Source organism: Homalodisca vitripennis, chromosome 4, assembly GCF_021130785.1.
Source record: "Homalodisca vitripennis isolate AUS2020 chromosome 4, UT_GWSS_2.1, whole genome shotgun sequence".
Lineage (NCBI taxonomy): Eukaryota > Metazoa > Arthropoda > Insecta > Hemiptera > Cicadellidae > Homalodisca > Homalodisca vitripennis.
This window is the reverse complement of record NC_060210.1, coordinates 78,352,193-78,369,511: the sequence shown is the minus strand read 5'-3', so window position 1 is coordinate 78,369,511 and position 17,319 is coordinate 78,352,193. Positions and strand designations below refer to the sequence as shown.

The 17,319-nt window shown below is 34.6% G+C and overlaps 1 protein-coding gene across 1 annotated transcript in view; it reads left to right on the top strand.

The window, feature by feature from the left end:
* LOC124359581 (adenylosuccinate lyase) overlaps positions 1-16,307 on the top strand; it is a 51,315-nt gene extending 35,008 nt beyond the window's left edge. Inside the window, exons 2-9 of the mRNA XM_046812455.1 lie at positions 477-680; positions 6,438-6,562; positions 7,806-7,963; positions 11,556-11,707; positions 11,944-12,161; positions 12,250-12,430; positions 13,551-13,727; positions 15,975-16,307. Coding sequence (XP_046668411.1) covers positions 477-680; positions 6,438-6,562; positions 7,806-7,963; positions 11,556-11,707; positions 11,944-12,161; positions 12,250-12,430; positions 13,551-13,727; positions 15,975-16,064 — 1,305 coding nt within the window. The 3' untranslated portion in view covers positions 16,065-16,307. The remainder of the gene's footprint in view (positions 1-476; positions 681-6,437; positions 6,563-7,805; positions 7,964-11,555; positions 11,708-11,943; positions 12,162-12,249; positions 12,431-13,550; positions 13,728-15,974) is intronic.
* Positions 16,308-17,319: the final 1,012 nt, after the last annotated feature.

The following is a 17,319-nucleotide window of genomic DNA, read 5'->3' as shown; positions in this document are numbered from 1 at the left end:
TAAAACATGCCTGGTATTTCTGAGTTAATCATCTTTCCCTATATATTTATTATTTATTCATTTTATTTCATAGAAACTGAAATTTGTTTTTATTTCATTAGTATTGATTAAAAATGGTTTTTTTATTTTAAAACTGGAGTCTGATGAATTTGCATACATTTATTTCTTTATTCTGTTTAGAATTGTTTAAAGAATACACACTTGAAATATTTAATGTACAAAACTGACAATAACTGTTTAAAGGTAGGAATTTTGAACAATATTGAAGCATATTGATTACTTTAACAAAATATTTTGAGTGAACCTCAATCAAATAAAGGTTCTTTTATTTATTTATAACAAATCACTTTTCATTCCCAAAGATCTGATTATTAAAATGGCATTTTAGTTATCATTATTATTACAAATTATTATTGTGTTTATTATTTCCTCATAGAAATGATAGCAGTTAGTTTAACCAAAGTATTATGTTCCAGGAGTTAGGTCTAGAGATCACAGATGCCCAGATCGAGGAGATGAAAGCGAATGTAGACAATATAGACTTTGTTGCCGCAGCGGAGGAGGAGAAGCTGACTCGTCATGACGTGATGGCACATGTCCACGTGTTTGCCAAGGCGTGTCCACTGGCAGCCCCCATTATCCACCTGGGTGCCACCTCCTGCTACGTGGGGGATAACACTGTGAGTCCTTAATTCAACTACTCCTATAACAACTTAATAAGTTTGTGTGTGATTTGTATTGTCTATTAAAAGTGTTAATAGATATTTAATAACCCAAGGTTGACCAACATAAAGATATTCACTTTTTTTAAATGGTAAGGCAGCTTAGCCATTGGGAAACTTTCTGTGTTATGGCATATTAACCTTTTAAAGTTCTATAGAATTAATTTCTAAGTTTTTTTATTTATACCATTGTGACATAACATCTTTTGTGCTCCTTTAACTAAAAGAGTTCTTTAAGTTATAGCAGTTAGTTATACTTTGTGTGATCTGCCTTTCTCATGTATGAGGGCTCAGGAAAAGCTTTTTTGGCAGCTGTTGCACTGTTTTTTTCCAAAGAGTATAAGAACATGTTTGACTGTCTGAGTCAATTGATGTTCTGAGACAATAAGGTTATAGCAAATCTCTCCACTTTTTAATAACCTTTCTGAATTTAATGTGGCTTCATACCTATTAAGAAGGACCTGGCTAGCCTTCCCGAGTAAGTGTGTTGCTTCCTGTGTTATGTTTTCATTGACTGGCATTCAGCATTTGGTAATAACCTAATAGAAGCCTCAAATCAAACATGTAGACTCATGCTGCTTGGCTTTCATATGAGACCATGTATTTAAAATCTGTTATTCTCTTTGATTATTGATACATGTCTCATTCCATTTGTTTCTTATAAGGTGTAAATTTCTCACTTCTTAATTGTTCACTAGCAGTTAAGCTTACTTGTATTTTTGTACCACACTATAAACTGAACTATGCAGTGACATCTTTTAAATTTTCCTCATCTCATTAATATTTCTTATCTATTCGTGGCATTTGAGTGCCCCTTGTAATAAAGTTTGTCTTTCACTTCCTTCACGTTTAAGAAATGGGATGCATACCCACCATCTTTTTAATGTAATGGTCCAGGGCATTCCTCTGGAGAATTGTCAGATATTAAGTGGAACCTTGAGCGTTTTTGTAACATTTTGTTATGTTGAAAGTATGAGTTTTGTCTAAAAGTGTTCATCTTTTACTGAAAAATGTAAGGACCAGTGCACCAGTGCTATATTTATATTAATGGTGTAAGTGCATGCCAGACTTCAGGTCAGCATGGGAGGCTTTGTGTTCTTCCCACAACAAATAACTTACTCACACAGGGAAGAGCAACTCCCAATGAACCGATGTTTACCGTTTTCAGATTCGATATAGAAATAATAGAGATAATTTTACACTAAATTTCAATCTCTAAGTTAACTCATTTGAAAGTGATTATGTATTCAGAAGGAAACACAGACAGAAAATTGCTTTTCTCATCAACTGGTGGAAGAGATTAGACACAGCCAATTAAATATTGTAGTGACTAATTTAAAAAATAAATAAGTTTCCTTATACACCATCTGTACACAAGAATACTGAATTCACTTGCATATGAAAAACCATGCAAGTGAACAAAAACTGTGTAATCCAGTGACAAACAACCATTGATTTTCAAGGTGGCAGAAGCTATTCGATGCGTTTCTAGAACATTCTCTGTCATTGGCATTTGTAATTACGTTTGCAGTATTAAATTGATAATTTATGTAAAGCACTGTTTTCTATATCATAGCAATGTTCCAATTTTTAAGACATTAGGTCTTTGCAAAGTGGGTTTAAAATCAATATTGTACAGATACTTAACACACGGAAACGAATGTGGGTCAATAAAGACTTTGGACTACCAAAGGTCCATGATTCAAGCCTATTTTCATCAGTAATATCAGTTAACACAATACAACAAAAAAAAGCCCTTTATTGTTTAGTCTGCTAAAAAAAATAATATTAGCGGGCCAAATTTTTGAGCTTTGTATAAAATCGTCCAATCAAACATAGCACAATGTATTTATAACTTACTAGTCATTTGATTGACCTTCACAGTATTCTCTGTTTACTACGTTTTTATTCTGTGTTTTTCCAGTTTCCAACATGGTACCCATAAAAACAATGTAACCAAAGTCACTTGTTGATTGATGTGTACTGTTTTTAGTAGAGGTTGTAGAAGTTTCACAACAAACTCTAGATCAACTCGTTCGACAGTTATTGTATACAATAAATATTTTAAATTTGTGTTCAGCTTTAAATTGGTTTTGGACAGTAGAGTTTCCAATTAAATAAGTATTTATTTGTTACTTCATGTAATCAAGCTGAAAAATCCAATTAGCATTGTGTAACAGACCAACTATTTTAGCTCACTATTCAAATAATTCATAAAGATGTTATTACCATTCTCTTTGTTATGCACTCATGTTACTCTTCCAAAGTATAGTTGCTCAAAGAAATGTTTACATCAGGAGATGAATTGTTTATTTGTAAGTAACGGAATTATCCTCATCTTATGAGACAAGTTATTAAGGTATCAATAATTTAAAGCCTTATCGGACTATAATATATTTCAGGTATTGAAGTCTAGAAATTTCAGTTTACCAAACTCCTCTCAAATCACAAGCCCTATTATGTAAATCTCAATTTTTATAAAAGATTTTCTGATCAAATTTGTTTCATTTTAGGCTAAATAAATAATTAAAAACTATTTTATCAAGCTGTGATTTCTATTTTTGTTTTAGATTGAACATCTGTTCCAAACCATTGCTAAGCCAAAATGGCACTTTTAATGTTACACTATAAGGAGCGTTATGGTGTAATCATTTTGGAAGTAACTCACCACAACTTACAGATGAAATAATTAGTCTGGGCACGCGGCTCTGGCACTGCTAGCCGTTCAACTAAGGTTCGGCTCGCTCGAGGTTCTATTTCGCTGTCACGCGCAACGTTTCACAAAACTCATTCCATTCAACACATGAAATGAGCATTTTGCCATTACTTTATTGTAATAAAAGTTATATCAAATTAAAGAACACATTCTTGTCTTTCCAACCAATACGTATAAAAAATGTCAATTCTAAAATAATAATGTCTAAATTAGTAAAAACCAAGTACAGTTATAGTTTGGTTAATTTTATGACATGAAATTTTCGCTCTGCGAGGAAGTTTTATTATCCGGTCAGTATCAAACTTCCCGTGGAAAAGTTTTAGAAAATCGATTAAACTGCATTTTTTGTCTAAAAAACTTTTTTCTACAACCCCTCATTCCGGGGGAAATTAAGCGGTATCTTAATATTTATAAACACTCGGCGCGCGAGCTTCTCCCAGTCTCAGTACGGTCTTCAGTTCTTTTAGTGTGAAAACAATGACATTTTGGCTTACCTATAAACCTCACCTAATATATTTTCTAGGATAAAATACGGATAAAAGTTCAGTTGTAACATTTTAAATCTTAAACTGTCTTTAAATGGCTTAAATATAAAGCTAGATCCTTACATAATAGAATAGAACAGAACAGTGTTGTATTCAACATTCTCCACAGTTTTTTAATGACAGAAGTAATTTAAAACATGTTAATAAATAATAATAAAATATGTACAAAGTTAATACATACGCTTCAATCCAAATCTTCAATGCCGCTCAAATCACCCAAGTCTTCAATGCCGCTCAAGTCATCTGGCGCGTTTTCACTGTCACTGCTGCCGAGTGAAATGATCATTGATTCCACGAGATTGTCGATTTGGGGCTCAGCTGAAGCATAATCATTTTCAATTTTTTTCACGTGTTCGCACTTTCTGGCCCATTCCTCTGCACCTATAAGTGGAAACTTTTCTTCCGCTAAAGACTTAATACTTGAAAAACTGCACTGAATATTTCTACTAGCTACGTAGTTTTTCACTTCAGCCCAAATAAGTTCAGTAGGGTTTAAGTCCGGGTGGTATGGTGGGAGCCGAAGCACAACATGTCCTCCACTGCTGGTCACTAGTTCATCAAGCTCATACCTAACAAATCTCGGTTTATTTAGGAGAATAACCCTGTACAGCTCCGGTACTAGCAAATCATCCGAAAAAGGTATTTGATGTTTAGAAAGCCAATCTTTCATCAATTGTTTCTTACTTTTTGAAGTAGGTGCTTTGTCTTTTTGTGCATTGTGATAGGGGGCGTTATCAACAACAATAACTGATCTTGGTGGTATGTTAGGCAGAAGTTTTTCCCTCATCCATTTCATCATTGATTCCGTATTCACGTTATCGTGGTAATCACCCGAATGACTTGATGCCTTCCACATTGTCAATGCATTGGGAACAAAACCAGCTTCACTTCCTGCGTGTATCATGATCAACCGTTCCCCTTTCGAAATGGGAACACCCATTCCTTTAGTTGATTCGTCAGTCCACGATGAACTTGACACATGACTTGTCAGTATATAAGACTTGTCTAAGTATATAATTGGACGTCCTTCATCTCTGTAACGTTTGAGTGCTCTTAAATACGAAATTCTTTTTTCATTAGTCTCAAAAGCTTGCAGTTATTTTGTGTCCTTCTCCATCGAAAACCAAGTTCTTTAAGAATGTTGTTGAGGCTTGATTTTGATCCTTTAAAGTCGATCTGCTGTTTCAATTCTTCATGTAACAAAGATACAGTTGGTAGCTTGTTTTTTAGAAGATGGAACACGTACACAACTCGCCTTATCAGAGCTTTGTCAAAGTCATCCAATCCTGTAATAGGCTTTTTACGATTCCTTTTCAATTTGTTTGGGGTGAGGAAGCTACTTTCACCATTGTCATTATTAACGGTTAAATTTTTAAGCTCTTTATTAATTCTTGAGATTTCACGTTCTGAGACGCCTGTAGCTACTGCTGTTCAGACACGGGCCTTTGCCAAGGGAATACTTAAAGTTTTTTCATCAGCCTCCTTTTTCATGAATGTATATATACATTACTGACAATTTCACGACTTTGACTGTGCAAAACTCTACCCTTCAGTTTTGATTTCACGCGGTCACACATATTGCTTATGAAATAAGCTTCTTACTAAAACAAAATAACACAATACAAAAACACTGAATGTAATAATTATTCACAGTTAACTGCACACGGTAAATACACACAGCTTAGAACAACTCACTGTTAATACTGAAGTTTAACGATGCTCACTCTATGTCAACAGATGTCACACTGGTATTATATTGTTTGGAGGGAAGGTTTGCTGGAGGGAAAGATGAGTCACAAGTCAGCCAAGCCCTTCCGGCTGGCCCGTCCTTGAAGTCCGCCACCGTGGCGCGGGCGTGATGTTTTCAGGAATGAGCGATTCACACACCCCTCTTCCCCCCGCGCCATAGCCTACCACCGACCGGCCCGCGCGCCCAGACATATTATTCTATCTGTACCCTGCATCCAGTTATTATTTAGACAATGTCCCTTCCAAGAATAAAAATAATTTTATATCAGTTACAGAAATGTTTTTCATTTTGGGTACTTTAATTTTTGTTCTATGCTAATAAAATCACTTGATGTTTTTAACATATTTTTGTGCTCTATGTATATCTTAAGTTTATTAAAATTATCTTTATATATTTGTTCATTTTGCTTTTAGACAATAGCCTCCCCTTCCTTCATTAGGACTCCAAAACTCTTTGGCTTGTTCATATTTTAAAGTAATGTTTTGGAAAATAGTTATTTATTTCTAAAATCATAAAACAACAGAGATTTTCCTTTTGTAATAAGCAAATATTATATCTCAAATAAATAACAATATTGTATTTAAATGTGAATCTTATTTATTAAAGTTCATTTTCATAAATAAAGCTTCGGTATTGATGTTTTATCCTTGCTTAATTTTCAATAACCCTTACATATTCAGAACCTTTCTTGAAATTTGTTGCAGGATGTGATTATCCTAAGAGAAGGCTTTGACATCTTGTTGCCGAAGCTGGCCAGCTGTATTAGTCGTTTGGCTCATTTTGCAGACACTTACAAGAGCTTGCCCACACTTGGCTTTACCCACATGCAGTATGTACAGATTTCTGCTATTATATTTGTAGATTCACTTTATAGCACTTCATAAGTTACTATATTTTTAATAGAATTTAATTTTGCAGCACTCTTGACATTGTGCTATACAGCTGAATAGATTTTTATTGATTTATGTAATTGTATTTATTCAGATAAAGTTTACTTAAGGAGGCAAATATAAGAATGTGGAGTTTCCTGTCCATTTCTGGTACATGGACTACTAGGCTAACAATATGATGTATTTGTCAGCAAGAGAGAGAAAGTCATACAACAATCTCCTTAGAACAGCCAGCCAATGGGAATTGAATTGGTACTTTGGTACTATCCAGAGGCCACTCTGTTCATATCTACTACTAGTTATTAAACAATATAAGTAGGTTTAGATTAGGTTATCATAAATATGTTACTAGTAGTAGTACCAAAGTTAAAGTTTACCTTACGAGCACTCATGTGATCTGACCTTGAATTTGGATACTATCTCGGGGATGTTTTTCTTTTTTCACCATAAGGCGATGTCAGATTGTCGTAAAAGTTGGACATCTCAAGATCAGATCACGTGACTACTCATTAATGTTAACTGTAAATTTTTGTATTTGTAATACAAACTTTTACAAACTTAATTTAATATAAAGTCTTATTAGTTTCTCTCAAGATTCAGTGTAAATACTTAGTAGTACAAGAATTTATTTTCGTTAGATCAATGTTTGTGTCTACCAGACAAATTACTGAGTTGACCTCAACCACTAGGTCAATAAACAAGGACTGAAACAGAAGTTGTATAGAACTATTACATATGTGGACCCTTGGTGGTTTACACACCAAAATGATCTCCCTTTATCCTCAGGACAACACATATGGACACTTAGTACGTCGTATTGTCAATGCATAGTTCTCATAGTCTCATAGTTCTCATTATTAATACCATCCATGATGTAAGTGATAACTGCACTGCCCACTTGACTTCCTAGTGAGTGCCTGAGTAATATGCCTATCACAATGTAACAACGAACATCCCTGCATGTTGTACTTGTCCAAGACTACACATGTATGTCAGTATAGAGCAATGTCTCATAGACAAGGAAAACATACAAATTTCTTTCTCTCGTAAAAAAATTGTTTTATAGAAAACTTATTATAAAAAATAGTTCTATAACTAAATGAAGGAGTTAACTAAAACTGAATTTGTGTTAAATTGGTAATTAGTAAAACAATTTACAATGTTGTAACAACCCTGTTACAGACCGGCCCAGCTAACTACAGTGGGTAAACGGGCTTGTTTGTGGCTACAAGACCTGCTTATGGATGAGCGAGCTCTATCACGTGCCAGGGATGACTTACGATTCCGAGGAGTCAAAGGCACTACAGGCACTCAAGCTTCCTTTATGGCTCTCTTTAATGGTAAGTATAACATAAGTTTCGATATGTGTCACAACACTTTTTACTGTTTAATGATATGTTACATTTTTGTTGCTATTGAAATACTACTTTTATTGCCTGTCATATAAAACACAGTAAAACCTTGTATGGTTTATTACAGTGCCAGTTTTAGTCAAGTAAAAGACAAAGTTAACATGTATAATGTTAAAATTTAAAAAATTAGATTTTGTTTGACCATTTATAAAATATATTGATCTTGTAAGAAACACGTTTCAGCAGCCAGCACATAAATTTCCTTCCAAACTCCTGTCTGTCTGTCTGTCATCTGTAAGTTCTCGTAACCATGGCTCCATCATTCAGTGGCTATCAGTTTGTGTAGGGAAGTTGGTGACTGGTGGCATGTCTGGTGTAGTAGCTGTTATATTGTGTTTATTCTTGCCACTTCAGTTATACTCTAGATGGAGAAAGGAGACAGTTTATAGAATATATAAGTTTATTACAGTAAGGATTTTTAACTCTGCGAAGGCTTTTCTACAGGATCTCTTGATTGGAAGGTTATGAGAATTCTAATCGCTCTTTTTGGTGAATGAGGAGGCATTGTAAGTTACCTCTTGCAGAGCCTCCACAGCTTAAATCTCATGTCGGGGGTAAGATTTGTAGATAGCATAGCAGGATCTTTTACTATAGTGGCAAATAAACTGTTGATTGATGACAGGCCTTAAATATCTTGTTTAAATCTTACATGAGTATAGATTAGTTTCTTGTGATAACACTAGTATTAAAACTATCAATTGAGTTCTCTTTACAATATTAATGAATAATAAAAGCAAGTGGTCAGGTTTGTAATGATATGTCTTATACTTAATACTTTGTAACCTGTGTATAACATAAGGCGATGTGCTTAATTTGTCACATAGAGTATGTGTATGGTCCGTCTAAGTATAAATAGTTATACTTAGGTACTTATGGTGGTTAGCTGTGGTATTTCCTCTAGATTAGGCAGTCTCTACTTAGGTACTTGGCTGTGTTTATTTCCTCTAGATTAGGCAGTCTCTACTTAGGTACTTGGCTGTGTTTATTTCCTCTAGATTAGACAGTCTCTACTTAGGTACTTGGCTGTGGTTATTTCCTCTAGATTAGACAGTCTCTACTTAGGTACTTGGCTGTGGTTATTTCCTCTAGATTAGACAGTCTCTACGAGGGGTATCCAAAAAGTAAGTTTCCCTGTTCTGTAAAAAGACGCGTACGTAACACAGTGTGCAGCTGTGGGCGGGGATATGTAGCGCGGTTCGGTTGGCAACAGGTGCGCCGGTCACTGGCCCATTGTCACGCTTCTCAGTCAGTTGCTGCCCAAACATCATGGAGACTCCAATGCGTTCTGCCGCCAGTTGCGAAGTCCGTAGTGTTATTCGTTTCTTGACCGCCAAAAACGAAACTGCCATTGAAATTCATCGTCAGTTGTGTCAAGTGTATGGTGAACATGTTATGTCCGTTCAGATGGTCCATCGTTGGCGTGCAATGTTTTTGGAAGGAAGAGAAAATGTTCATGACGATGAGCGTAGTGGCCGACCGGCCAATTCTCGGCAACCTGACGTCATTAATGCTGTACGAGCAGTTATTGACAATGATAAGCGAGTGACTCTCGATGAAATTATGGATAAACTGCCGTCAAGTGTTGAAGTTAGCCGGTCTTCTGTGCACAATATCATGACAGAAGATCTTCAGCTTGCAAAAGTGTGTGTAAGATGGGTGCCTCGCTTATTGAGCAATGCCCATAAACAACAACGAATGGCTGCTGCCCAGTCTTTCTTGCGATTGTTTGACGATGAAGATGAAAACCTTTTCAGTAGAATAGTCACTGGTGATGAAACATGGATTCACCACTCAACTCCAGAGACCAAACGCCAGAGTATGGTGTGGCAAAAAAAAAGGAGAGGCAGCTCCTCAAAAAGCCAAAGTTTTTGAGTCGGCAGGAAAGGTAATGGCTACAGTTTTTTGGGACTGCCGTGGAGTGTTATTGATTGACTATCTTCCTCGTGGCGAAACCATAAATGCAGAAAGGTATTGTGAAGTTCTCACCAGACTTCGGCGGGCAATACAGAATAAACGGCGCGGACTTTTGTCGCGCACGGTTCTGCTTATTCAAGATAACACCCGACCACAAGCTGCTCGTGCAACAATGGAACTTTTGAGGAAATTTAAGTGGGATGTTTTTGGTCATCCTCCATACTCACCAGATCTTGAGCCTAGCGATTTTCATCTGTTTCCGGAGCTGAAAAGACACCTTGGCGGTCGGCGATTTGCCAACAGCGATGACCTTCAAAATGAGGTGGATACTTGGCTTAAAAATTTGGCAGGTGAATTTTGTGATGCTGGAATAAAAAAACTACTTCCTAGATACCAAGAGTGCTTAGAAAGGGATGGTAACTATGTAGAAAAATAAGGTATGATGTAAAAAGTTGAATAAATGTGTTTCAGTTATTTTTTGAGTCTTTTTAACTTTTTCATAATTAATGGAAACTTACTTTTTGGATACCCCTCGTACTTAGGTACTTGGCTGTGGTTATTATTTCCTCTAGATTAGGCAGTCTCTATTTAGGTACTTGGCTGTGGTTATTTCCTCTAGATTAGACAGTCTACTTAAGTACTACTTGGCTGTGGTTATTTCCTCTAGATTAGACAGTCTGCTTAAGATTGTTTGTACCTCCCTATAGTCAGTTTGGTTTTATTTTTATTAACTACAAGGTCATTTCCTTCACAGCACTGACTTGGTATATTTAGTACACTGTGCTTAGGCATATCATATTCTTCTGTGTCTTGAGCACAATATCATAAGTGTACATGGCGTAGTATCTAGGGAAGTCATGTGTGTACGTATATTAGACAGCCTACAAAAGCTTATCACCTATGAAATTATGCAATACATAATTATGTAAACAATGCTATATAGTGAACTGAGTTGACAGTGATATTAATTTTTATTTGCATGATTTTTATGCATAAATTCCCTTACTTTTTCAGTATTGTTCTATCATGACAGTAATAGTTAATTTAGGTTTCCCTCATGAATTCTTGGGCTAGTAAGAGAGATAACAATATGCAGTATGCTGGCCAAGTCATCAGTCACAGACAGTACCAGTTGTCATTGATAAAATACAATGACTCCTACAACAGTTGTGATAATGTAAGAAAATACATGTAAATACCTTTGTCTTTTAAATGTGAGTAGACCTTGCGTCCACTTGAGGATTGTATAGTAGATACTTTCTGCAGTAATTAATTTTTATTAATTACATTTAAATTATGGATATTTTTTTATTATTTTCTGATTAAAAAAAAAAACAGTAATGTAATATATTATGTACACACATATTATGTGTGTAGTACTTTTTTTGTAATATATATAAAATTGCTTTTCCTATTGTTTGTCAGTAGAATGCACATACACAATGTTACAAGTAGCAACAGATTAAGCATTTTACAGTAGATGAAATACCTTCCCATGTACTGTTACGTAATCAAAACATGTTCTGATTCAGATAACATGGAAGGTTAATCTGAGACAATTATATAAACAGGCTGTGCACTACTGGTATTCTTGATGTTTCTGCAGGAGATGGGAACAAGGTGAAGGAGTTGGACCGTCTAGTAACTCAGAAGGCTGGCTTCCCATCAGCCTTCACCATCTGCGGCCAGACGTACACTCGCAAGGTTGATGTAGAGTGTGTCGGAGTACTTGCTAGTCTTGGAGCCTCCCTCCATAAGGTGGATTGGTATTTTGTAACTTTATCTAAATCATGTAAAAACATTGAAATCCTGTAAAACTTTTCCAACTATGTATTCAATTTTCAGAATAATGTTATCTAAAAATAATTTTGTTTGTTCTAGTGCTGCATTTGAAATACAAATTTTAATTTAATCATTATAACTATAATTTTAATCGTAATTTTCTTACATTAATTACATTCCATGACTATAATTTCCTCTGTATTTGATGGCAGATGTGTTCAGACCTGCGGCTGCTGGCCCACATGAAGGAGGTGGAGGAACCGTTTGAGAGCACACAAATTGGGTCGAGTGCGATGGCGTACAAACGCAACCCCATGCGCTCAGAACGAGTATGTGCACTGGCTCGTCACCTGATCACGTTGCAAAATTCTGCCCTCAACACGGCTGCCACTCAATGGATGGAGCGAACTCTTGATGACAGTGCTAACAGGTTCGCTACATTAGTTTTGTTCGCTCTTATCATAGCCTCAAATATTTCCCTGTATAGAAGTACCACAGTAACTGTGTGCGATGTGTAGGCGTCTGACACTGTCTGAGGCATTCTTGAGTGCGGACGCGGTGTTGATGACTCTCCAAAACATTGTGGAGGGGCTGGTTGTCTATCCCAAGGTGATAGAGAAACACATACGTCAAGAGCTGCCTTTTATGTGCACAGAGAACATCATCATGGCTGTGGTCAAGTCTGGCGGAGACAGACAGGTCAGTTGATTACTTTTCTTAATTGAAGTATAAGACCCTCAGATATAATATTTTGTTCTATTTAATTCTAATTTTAAAATATGGGCAGATGGAGCAGCCCACAAGAGCAGTATGTTTTCATCAATATACAAGATCAGCCATAAAGTTACATGCTTATAGGAAGAATATTTTTAGCTCAAGATATTTTACAATTTCAAAGTTGACAAACCGCAATACAGATATGTAGGAGATCTCAACTTAGCTTTTGATATTAGCAGCATTTTGTAGAATTGTATTTGTATAGTATTTACAATGTTGAAGAGTCATAATTAACTTTATGAGGTCACTTTACACTCTGGAAAATGTGGATACATCTATCTATGCACATTATATTATGAAACAGAGCAGAATGGCATCATTGAAACTTCTATAGGAATTAGATATACAGTTCAAATAAACTTGTATAAATTGTTAGAATAAAATTTTTGCTTTAATATACTAAATATTAAGGATGTACACAATTTTTAGTAAAGAAGTGTCAGATTAAAAACCTAGAATTGAGTAATGGTGGTAAATTAGTAAGAAGATAAACTATACAAGTATAATGACATTTCAACTTCTATACAGAATCGTGTATGCGTAGATCAATTCTGAATAATGAACTGGTATTAAGCTAGAAGAATGGTATTGTAACAGTTTTTGTAAAATTATTATAAGAACAGGGCTTTAAGGTGATATAGTATTTGCCTTACTTACTTTATCTTGCTGATATTGATTTGTGGTTATTTTTCAATTAACAAACCTTTTCCGATTGTCACTTTCATTAAAATCTGAAAGTAATTACTATTTATTCCAACTTACTCCAACAAGAGTTAACGAACACATAATAGATTTTACTACAAAAGTGGATAAATCCTTTAGAAGATTATTATAACTATGGAAGTTTGCTAAATATAGCACAGAAACTTTTCTTATATCTGAAGACTTTGAGAATGACCTTTGTAAGTATTTGGATGTAGAAGTTTTCAATACATCTTTAAATATTATATGAAATATGATTTAAAATGTAAATCTTCCATTGTAAATAGTAATAAATATTGTTTAGGAAATGTCACATTTTATATAATCAACATACATGTAGGTCTGCCATGAGCACATCCGGGTGCTGTCCCAAGAGGCTGGGCTTGCGGTAAAGCGGGACGGTCTGGACAATGATCTTTTGGAGAGAATCCGGCAACATCCATACTTCCAGAGCATTCTGAACCAGCTAGACTCTCTCCTTGACCCTTCCACTTTCGTGGGCAGAGCTCCCGATCAGGTCAGTTCTGATTTGTTGCCATATTGCTTTTCATAATATATATTTTAGTTCACTACTTCAGAAAATATTGAGAAGGAAGTCTTTGAAATGAGACAGGTGTTTTATTCAAGCAATCAAGCAATTTTCAATCAAAACAAAATTTTGCTCTGACATTTGCAAGTACCTTATCAATTCCGTATACAGGGTGACCCGTAACTCTCTGGACAGGACAATGGTATATCATGTTATTGCTCAGGTCAAGACAAACATATTTCATGGGACCCATATGAATATGGGTCTCCAATGCTTAGTCTTGCTTCTGTCTGTCTGTATGTGTTTTTTATTAAAAATTAATATCTCAAAAATCAATAAATTAAATTACACCAAATTTGGCTCGAATGTTTATGATGACAAGGCCAGTTACTACAGAAAATATCATGAAACTATCTTTATTATTTTAAAAATGGCGGCCATACAAACCTTTAAACTTTGAATATCTTAAAAACCAGTAGTTTTTCTCAAGAACTACAAGAATAATAGTTTTTAGAGGGTGTTATCACAAATCTAATGACATCAAAATGATTTAAATTGAATAATAAATAATTGATTTAGAGCAGATTTACTGTGACAAGACATGGCCCACAGAGAGCTGCCGTTTATTCAGTTTTTTTATTGTTGGCTATTCGCTGAGAATCCCAATGTAGGTCATGTCTTCTCACAGTAAATTTGCTCTAAATCAGTTATTTATTAAAAACATTTATTTATCCAACAGAGATTGAGTTGGAATATATACCTGAGAATAAAAATTGAAAAAATTTACTTGATGTAGTTTATGTCGAATTAAAAAAAATTACAATAAATGTTTCTCTTAACCATAAAATAGTTGTAAATGGTAAAGAAAGTGACTTTTTGGGGTCATTATTGGATGGAAGTAAACTGTGTTGAGTTTTGGTATAAAACTTTCAAGAGTATATGGGTATAATAAACTCAACACATATTACTTTCCATTAAGAACAATACAATATTTTACGACTAAGAACATTTAATTAATGATATATATGTATATATATATATATAATGCATGTTTCCTTTCATGAAGTACACAATCCTGATTTGGAATGACTCTACTGTAGCTATAAAAGTATTTACTAAAAAGAAGATCAATTCATAATATAAATTGTTACGCCTACATAACTAGTGTCACAACTAACGTCTAAGTTTTCTGGTTCATGACTTGTCTGTTTCTGCCATCATGGTTTAATACACTTGCTTTAGGGTGTATGTTATTATTTATTATATGGACAAAATTAAGGGTGTAAAAGTGTTTGAGGTTTGACATTGTTTGTAAGGGATTAGATGGCTGACAGTATAGCTGACTTATTTTGAACGTTACATTTTTGCTCTGAAGAAAAGTATTTGTTTAACAATTGCCATCCTTAATAATACAGTTTAATATTTTTGGTTTAAAGTAACTAAACTTCAGCAGCAATTAAATTGTAAAATGAAGAAGTGGGAGCACATCTCATGAAGCTCAAACATTAAGCTAATACTGAAATTTAACCCTTTGGAGTGCTGAATTATACAAGTGTAATTAAAAGCGGTTGGAGTCAACATCTTTTACAGTATAATATGCTACAGCATGACCTAGAATAAATAATATGAATCTTATTTCAATTAAATAATGTTTTTTGTACTATATATAAAACACGTTCATACAGAAATAATTTTTACAAAAACAGAAGCATTAACAAGCATTCAGACCAAGCAATCAACTGACAACATAACAAAGATGAAAGGGGTGGTGTAAGATTGGGGAAAAGTGGCAGAGAAAAAGGTGGCAGAGAAGAAGATGGGGGAATGAGGGACCGAATGTACTGATCTTGGCAGGAGAAAGCGAGTGAATAAAAAAAGTACGTGAACAACCAAGCAATCAAGACTTCACCCCCATCATCACATTATACAATTACACACTACAGGACAGGATTATTCGACAAACACTTAATAAGCAAATACAGTATATATATATATATATATATTTATATATGGTCACCATTGATAAGGAGAAAGTTATTTTGTGTATATCCCTGTCTTATGCTATCAAAGGGTTAAACAGTAATGTGTCATTGTAGCTTATATTGTTGTATGCTGACTGTCTCATGTTTTATTCATTTAAATGTTATGCAATGTGATCAACCACTTTATGTAATAACAGTTAGATATTCGCATATAAAGTATGTCATCTCATATCTCACTGTTCTCTATGTCCAGGTGGCAGAGTTTCTGAAGGATGAAGTGGCTCCTGTACTCAAGAAGTATGAAGGCAAAATCAGTGAGAAGTCTGTTACACTAGAGATTTAAGTTGACTGCCAAGTTTTTAGTTGTTATTTTTTAAACCAGCGGTGCTGATGTGCATTTAAAGCAAAATCAGGTTTACTGTCAAAATGGAATTGTTACGTGTATATTGTTATTTTTATACATGGTAGTGTAGGGAAGCTGAACATTTGTTCGAAATATATAGTTTTGTATTTTATATCATATAATTTTATCAGAGTTAGAAAATGTATTTGGATATGCATTAATAAAAAAGTTATGCTGAATTAACATGTTTAGTTTTTTATGGAGTTGAAACCGTTCTGTTAAACAAGTTTTTAATAAAAGAATAGAAAAAATACATTTTGAAGATTTCATGGTCAAAAATTGTATTATGGCATATAAAGATAAAAAATGGTTAAAGATGGTTTTAAGATTTAAAATAGTCACCTCAAAAACAATTTTTCACGTTTAAAAGAGTTTGTATTTTACAGAGAAAGCCATGTTGATTGACTCAGTGCATGATTTGAAAATTACACTGCTATTCAAGCTCATTTGATTTTTTGGAATCATATATCTGGATTTTAGTTTCATTAGTTTTTGTATTGGTATACATCCTCTTCATGTAAGGGTGTTCATATCAGGGAAAAATATTTATTGTTGTGACCATTTTAAATTTAATTTTATGTGCAACACTCTCCCACCTCACTTTGAGTTGTTTTATAGATTCAAAATAGTGTTTTCTAGGAAGTGTAGTCTGACATTGATTTTGTTATTTAACACATTCATAATGACCTGTACCCCATCGGTTAAATGCGATCTATCAAAACTGCAGTCATGTACTACATCGGTTTACATGCAATCTATCAAAACTGCCGTCATGTACTACATCGGTTACATGCAATCTATCAAAACTGCCGTCATGTACTACATTGGTTACATGCAATCTATCAAAACTGCCGACATGTACTACATCGGTTACATGCAATCTATCAAAACTGCCGACATGTACTACATCGGTTACATGCAATCTATCAAAACTGCCGTCATGTACTACATCGGTTACATGCAATCTATCAAAACTGCCGACATGTACTACATCGGTTACATGCAATCTATCAAAACTGCCGTCATGTACTACATCGGTTACATGCAATCTATCAAAACTGCCGTCATGTACTACATCGGTTACATGCAATCTATCAAAACTTCCTGTCGCCCACAAAATTGCTTAATTTTCATGGTAAATTAATTTTTTATAACCCCTTTGAGTACACGGAGAAACATTAAAAAATTTATTAAA